At 40.9% G+C, this 7066-nt stretch overlaps 1 protein-coding gene across 1 annotated transcript in view; it reads left to right on the top strand.

The window, feature by feature from the left end:
• The window catches only part of mbtps1 (membrane-bound transcription factor peptidase, site 1), a 41665-nt gene extending 36673 nt beyond the window's left edge, over positions 1 to 4992 (top strand). The window contains exons 21-23 of the mRNA XM_008285844.1: positions 1631 to 1757; positions 2139 to 2269; positions 4102 to 4992. Of these exons, the coding sequence (XP_008284066.1) occupies positions 1631 to 1757; positions 2139 to 2269; positions 4102 to 4322 (479 nt within the window). The 3' untranslated portion in view covers positions 4323 to 4992. The remainder of the gene's footprint in view (positions 1 to 1630; positions 1758 to 2138; positions 2270 to 4101) is intronic.
• The last annotated feature ends 2074 nt before the right edge of the window (positions 4993 to 7066 follow it).

Below are 7066 nucleotides of genomic sequence, written 5' to 3'. Positions count from 1 at the left end.
GTTTGTGAGTGAGCGATTTAAAATGTCTTGTATGGTCGCTGACAGAACTCATAATGGGTAAATGTAAATTCTCTGAAGACTGGCTCATAAATCCCACATACAAAGACTGGTTGGATAAGGATCCCGAATGGATAAAGAAAGCTAAATGCAGACTTTGTGTGAAATTGTTTGACATCTCCAACATGGGGGAGGCGGCGGTTGTGAGCCATATGCAGGGAAAAAACACTTTCGTCTTGTCACCGCATCGTCTGCACTGAGAGTCACAGCGTTTTTGGCTAAACCCAGCATGAGACCAAGTCCGACAACATCAAGTGAACTAAGTTTGAATTTTTTTTTACCGAGAAATTTGACAATTAGAGTCTGGGAAACGTATGGAATTTTGAAATTTCAAATGTGTAGGAACCCTGATTTGTTCTAAAACATACATATTTACGTTGGATAGTTGGATTTCTGTTTCACACATCATCTGTAACGTTCTGATCTAATATTCAAACCTCCCGACCGCTGAGTGAAGACAACAGAACAACGTTGCTTTTCTTCCTCTTGCTCTCTGTTTTCCATTTGCTTGTCAACTATATGCGACACTTTTTCAGCCCAAGTTAACACAGCTGATTACACTCTAGAGAGGCTGTACCGCTTCCTGGTTGTTAAATGAAATCGTGTCCTCCTCCTGCTCGTCCGTCTGCGTGGCTGCCGCCCCGTCATGTGTTCAGAATTACGACGAACGCATTTGATTTCCCTGCGATCGTGCTGACAGACCAGAATAGAATATCTTTATTTGTCAGTGTGCACGTGCGACGAAATTGCATGCCAACCTATTTGAAGTGCAAAACGGCAAACGTGCATCAAGTCAGAGGTTTATAAATAAAATAAATGAACACAATAGACGTCTGAGGACAATAAACACCAGAACGAACCGACTAAAAACAGCCGTAACTGCTCTTAACCCTGTCAAGACGCTTTTCTTTTCTTTTGAAATAATCTTTTTATAGTTAGTTTAGAAGCATTTTTTTTCTAAACTAATCCTAAAAAATGAAGAGCAAGAAAACATAAGTGGTCATTCATGATTAAAAATTAGGAAAGTGGCAGATTAGTAGGGATAAATAAAGTTTTATTCTAATTTTTTTAAAAATTCTAATTCCAATTCTGTTTAAGGTTTTGTTGTGACCGTGCAAATGCACCACTTTTCTGTAAGTCTCTTGAACATCGTCAATAGTTTATTTCTGTAATTTCAATGTCAGGAACAACGCAGAGTCGCATTCTGCCATTAAAACAATATAAAGACATGCTAAGGCTAAACAAGAGTCTCTGCTGCACATCTGTCCACACGTTCCCACTCAGCTTCTAGACTTTATATTGAGATTGTGTCACTAATATTGAACTTGCTTTCTAAACTGTTGGAAACTTTGACAATTATGAAAGTACACTGGTTTAGAATTCATAAAACAAAGTAAAAATCAAGCTGGAGGTGTTAACAGGTTTACAGATGTCTTCTTCATGGTGGTCTGTGGCCAAAATGCTTTTTTGTCACATGTCTCAGGACACCTGAGCAGCAAGGCCGAGTGATTTGACGAGCGTTTGAATCCTGTTTTTATGATTAATTACATATAAACTCCTTCCGTTCTTCCAGGAAACCACCTCTACCGCTACTCCAAGGTCCTAGAGGCTCACCTGGGCGACCCTAAGCCCCGCCCCCTGCCAGCCTGCCCTCACCTGTCCTGGGCAAAGCCACAGCCGGTGAATGAGACGGCTCCCAGGTAGTGTCATTGAAAACTACATTTCCCAGAAGTCACTTGATGTCTTGTTTTGCTGGTGATGACATTTTTATTTCAGCTTGCTTTATTTGCACTTCTTAGCAAGTGTACAGTAGATCAGAGTGTGTTTCCGTCCTTTGTGTGTCAACATTTTCATCAGTTTTCCTTCAGTCAGAGCTCAACATGAAGGAAGATCTTGTGCTTCAGTAGGAGGTCGACACATTTCAGTGATACTTTGAAGCAGCAGATTTGCACACAGTCTTCGAACATGGAGTCGATCTCGTTCTTTTTGCAGAACAAAATCAAGTCAAACTTACGACCGACTGACGTGAACTAAACACTCTGTGGAGTTTCTCACACTTTCTCTCTCTGTGTGTGTCTCAGTAACCTGTGGAAGCACCAGAAGCTTCTCTCCGTTGATCTGGACAAAGTGGCGCTGCCCAACGTGAGGCCGTACCGTCCCCAGGTCCGACCTCTGTCTCCTGGGGAGAGCGGGGCCTGGGACATCCCTGGAGGTAACAGAGGACCGCAAGGGTTCAGTTTAACCCTTAAACCAGGCTTAAAAAAAAATGTTTATAGTTTGCCTTCTCTGCAAGATGGCTACTGTATGTGAATGATTCAGTGAATAAAATGATGTTTATTGGTCCACATTCAGACAATCACCTTTTCACAGTTAAGAAAGTGCATCTGTACTGCCAGCATTTTATAGTGAGATGCATGTAAGAACATAAAAAAGTCACAATATTAACCTCTTATTTCTCTGTGCTTATTGATCTGATCAAATAGTAAAGAGAATAAAAAATAAAAGATAGAAAGAAAATACAAATATATAAAGTAGAAAATTAAAAAAAAATATTTAAAAAAAAATAAGAACAAATAAATAAAAGTAAGAAAATGCTAATAATAAAATATTAAAAATTTAAAAAAAAAATAAAAAATTTGATACTGTGGTACTATAACCCAAAATGTGATGTCCAGGTCTTAAGAGGTTAATCACGTTTTTTCTTGATGTTAAGGTTAATATACGAGCTATGCAAATTTTAACCCATCAGATGACAGAAGATCTGGATAACTCGGACTACTCCGGTAAAAACAACATAAAGCATGTTCAGTTAGCCCTGATAATGACCAAGATATGAGCTTTAAAGGTGAAAACGTAGTGAAGTTACCCTGAAATTAACTCTGGCTCGCAGCTCTGAGAAGTCTGACTATTAGTAAGTTATTACATACCGATTTATTTATTCCGACTTTAGATTTAGAACGGCATTTGTGCAGCGTTGGCAGAGGAAATGGTATTAATAACCTAAATAGGAGGATTCATGTTTTTCATATCAGTTTTCATTATACAGGTTTGTGGTTTTTATTAGTAGGAAAATGTATGAAAGGACAGGCTTGTCATCAGAACAATCTGAATTTCCTCTGGTGTCATTTTGGTGCTTTATTTCTTCATAGTCTTAATCTGCAACATGCATTTTTGCCTCTTCATTTCTTTTAAGCGTTTTTTTTAGCAGCTGTCAACATTACTGTTGTAACCACAGTCACAGACGAGGCTGTTTTTAGTTGTTTACATTATCGATAGACTGATTGTCGACTTATTATCGTGGCCGATATGTGGCATTTTCCCCAATTATCTGTATGAAATGTGCTCCTTCATGTCTGATGCAGCCTCCTCTCGTCCCTCTGTTGTCTCAGAAATGTCTCAAGCAGAGACTGTAAAACTGAACAAACCAAACTAAGGCTACGCTAACAGCTAGCAGCTAAGTTAGAAGGCAGATTAACCTGAAACAGAGTCTGAACAGCAATAATTAATCATGTCTGTGAAGGTTCTCAGTCAACCCCATTGTCGCAGGAGGAGCACTAACGACCCACATAAGGAGGGGGAGGAGCAACAACCCCCCAGTTGAAACCCAAACTCAGGTGTTAATGACTCCTTAAGGATAGAAGTATCTGGAACTCCCAACTAGTCAGTCAGAGCTGATGAAGCCTCTTGGATGAGAGGTGGAACGTCTTCAAGGAAGTCAAGCAAGTCCAGTAGCTACGATTAATCTAAGAGAATAATTAGTGATGCTTTAAGATCTGGACCTTTGTGGGCAATAGAAGTCACAGAAGATTATTAAAACAGAGAAGAACAGCAGACCTTCCTACAGGAGATAAATGGTGGAGCGTCCTAATGTAATCACTCCTAGTTCTGTTTGACATATTCAGTTCTAGTCGCCCTTATTAATGGAGAAGCCCAGTTCTGAACAACAGCTCCTCTGCTGTTAAAACATTACATTTATCGACTCCAGATGTTATCGGTTATCCGTCTTTCCCGATGACCAACCGTCCTTCCCCTCCTCTTCTCCAGGGATAATGCCCGGCCGCTACAACCAGGAAGTGGGTCAGACCATCCCCGTGTTCGCCTTCCTGGGCGCCATGGTCGTCCTGTCCTTCTTCGTGGTCCAGCTCACCAAGGCCAAGAGCAAACCGAAGCGCAGGAAACCTCGCATCAAGCGGCCGACGTACCTCCAGCAGCAGCAGCAGCAGCAGACGACGACGACGGCGACGGGGAAAAACCCCACAGTTTGACTGAAACTCTTGATTTCACCTCCAGAACTGTTGAAGGGACGACTCGCGTTGACGTCGGAGGTTTCGAAATCGACGTCGGACTGCTTTTAAACCTGAAGCCTGCCGGACATGAACCAGGCGTCTCCTGGGACAGTTTTTGTGCCTCTTGTCTGTTCTAAGGCTGTCGTGGGTGTTTGTGTGTGTGTCTGTGGACCAATGAACAGTATTAGACCGTGTTGTTACACACCTGATGTAAAACACACACTTAAAACACACCTCAAGACGCCCGACAGTCGTGGCGTCTACATTTCTCTCCTTCGACCAAACTGTTTCTTTATGAATGAAATGTGTCTGACTTTTATATTTATTGAATTTGTTCGTACCCTAAACACACAAAACACGAGCGCACATTCACAACAAGGCAAACACACAAACACACGACACACACACACGTAATCATGCAGGTGTTTTTTGCAGCATCACAGGAGGATCCAGTTGTGTGTCCCTGGTTTTGTAAGTTTCTGCCCACATCTGTTTAAGAATCACTTGTCTTTCATTGTTTTTATATTTTCTATAACGGATGAACTCTGGCCGGGCGTTCTGCTCATATCGTCCTTCATGATCTCAACAAAGTAGCATCGACGGACTTGTTCAGATATATCTCATCAATTAAAAAGCATAATCAAAGTGATCTCATTTGGTATTTCTTGAAATTCTTTCCGGTAAATGCGTCGGTTTTTGCGGTTGGCTTTGCAGCAGCTCAGTTTTTCTAAAGGTTTTGCGTAATTTTAGGGAAAAAAACGTCAAGTTTCAAAAGCAATCGTCAAAGTTATTGCATAAACTGTCGATTATTGGTTATTTTCTCCATCAATCGGTTAGTTTTTGATCTATAAATTGTCCTAAACTATGACAAATGTCCATCAGTGTTTCCCAAAACAAAGACAACTGTCATAAAAGAAGAAAGAAACCAGAACATATTCACATAAGAAGCTGGAATCAGACTTTTTTTTTCTAAATGACTCAAGCTGAATGATAGTTGTCAACTAATCGATTCGTTGCTGCAGCGGAGATGTCTTTTTTTTAAATTCTAAACATTCTTCCTTGTCAGAACCAGGTGCCTACATTACCCACAATGCAGCTTGATGCTTCAAAGCCTTGAGCCTGCAGAAGGGAGCAGAGGTCTGGTAAGATCACTGTTTTCTAACTTACAATCAAAGCAGCAACTGTTTTGGTTTCGTAATTCTGTTTACAGTCAGTGTTGCTCTCCAACGTCTGTAAACGGAACCTTTTATCTGCACATTTGCCCAAAGAAGTGAAGTAAACTTTCACAGTAAGTTCACTTGAGTTCAGATTTGTCTTTACAGTGTAGAACTTTAAAATCAAACCTCTAAAAAGTCAATGTTTCACGCTGATTCCTCATTCAAATGGGGCTTGAGTTGATCTAAAGTCTACATTATTGTGGTTGAACCTCTTCCTGCCTTTGTTTTCTGTCACATGTCCACTGTTAGACAGTTTTAACAAAGTGCTCGTGTAAAACTTTAATCATAAATTCACATCTTATTGAATCTGCAGCAGCTGCCAGCGAAGAGAACAACGGCAAGAAAAATAAAGATTCCAAGTAGGATGCTGCTTGTTGCTGCTGCTGACTAAGCAATTAAGATTTATTTCTCATTCCAACTGGGACTTAAATTGATCTAAAAATGACTAAACGTGTCGTCTTCAGGGAATCCTCGTGATCTGGTGGCTGAAACGATGGTTAAACTTCTCTCTGCTTTAGTTTTCCGTCTCCTCCAAGTGTTAACTAGTAAAAAAAAATCCAAAGTTCTCTGCTACAACTTCAACCAGAAGCCTCTCATTGAATCTGCTCCAGTGTTGTTTCTTTACAGACGTAACCACCAACACAGCACTAGTTGGTTTTCTGGGTTTCAGCGGTGGGAGACGTGTTTGTGCTCTCAGGTATTGATTCAACGCTGCGATTACAGGAATCACACACGTGGATTTACACTCAATCCTCAGGAGGAAAGAAAAAAACAGTTGCTGCTGGAAGAATAGAAGAGCTGCTTTTCATGAACAAAAGGAAAAAAGTGTTTGTGCCTGAAAACACAGGCAGCAGTTGGATAAGAAGAAAAAAACGACTCCAACAGGTCACAGAACAAACTGTGATGTTCAGCAGATGTCATCGGACCGTTAAAGCCACAGTGTGTAGGAAGACTTGCTTTGGTGAAACGTGTCCATGTGGTGTGTGTGTGTGTGTTTTATATATATATATGCTAGAAGACAAACCACAGCTGAGTATTTCCACCTTCAAACTGCACAGATTCAGATTTTGCAGGCTGAAGCTTTCTGCATCTTCAGTCTTCTTCAGTTTCCGGTTGGAACATGTCAAACTCAGCTGCTTTAGAGCAGTTTTACAGTATTTAAGTTGTAGGTGAGCTGGTGTGCTCAAGCTGCAGTGAGACAGATTGATAGAGCTGCACTTTTGAGAGGAGGCAACAGCGTAAAGTTACATCTGAGCCATTTTAAGGCAGGAAGAGGTTGTTATCATGCCACACAAACCTCCTAAATGATGAGTTTTAAGTCCAGAGAGGTGTTTTCTCTCCTGTCATTGACTAAAACCTTTAAATTCTCCTCTCTGTGTGTGTCAGAGTTCCATGTTTAGAAATGTTTAAACTGTAAAACTACACAATAGTGCTGAGCAATTTGGGGAAAAAAAGTCTGAATGGGCCCTGCGATGGACTGGCGGCCTGTCCAGGGTGTCCCCTGCC

This window comes from Stegastes partitus, unplaced genomic scaffold (genome assembly GCF_000690725.1).
Source record: "Stegastes partitus isolate 25-593 unplaced genomic scaffold, Stegastes_partitus-1.0.2 Scaffold419, whole genome shotgun sequence".
NCBI lineage: Eukaryota > Metazoa > Chordata > Actinopteri > Pomacentridae > Stegastes > Stegastes partitus.
This window is presented reverse-complemented; position numbering and strand designations above follow the sequence as displayed.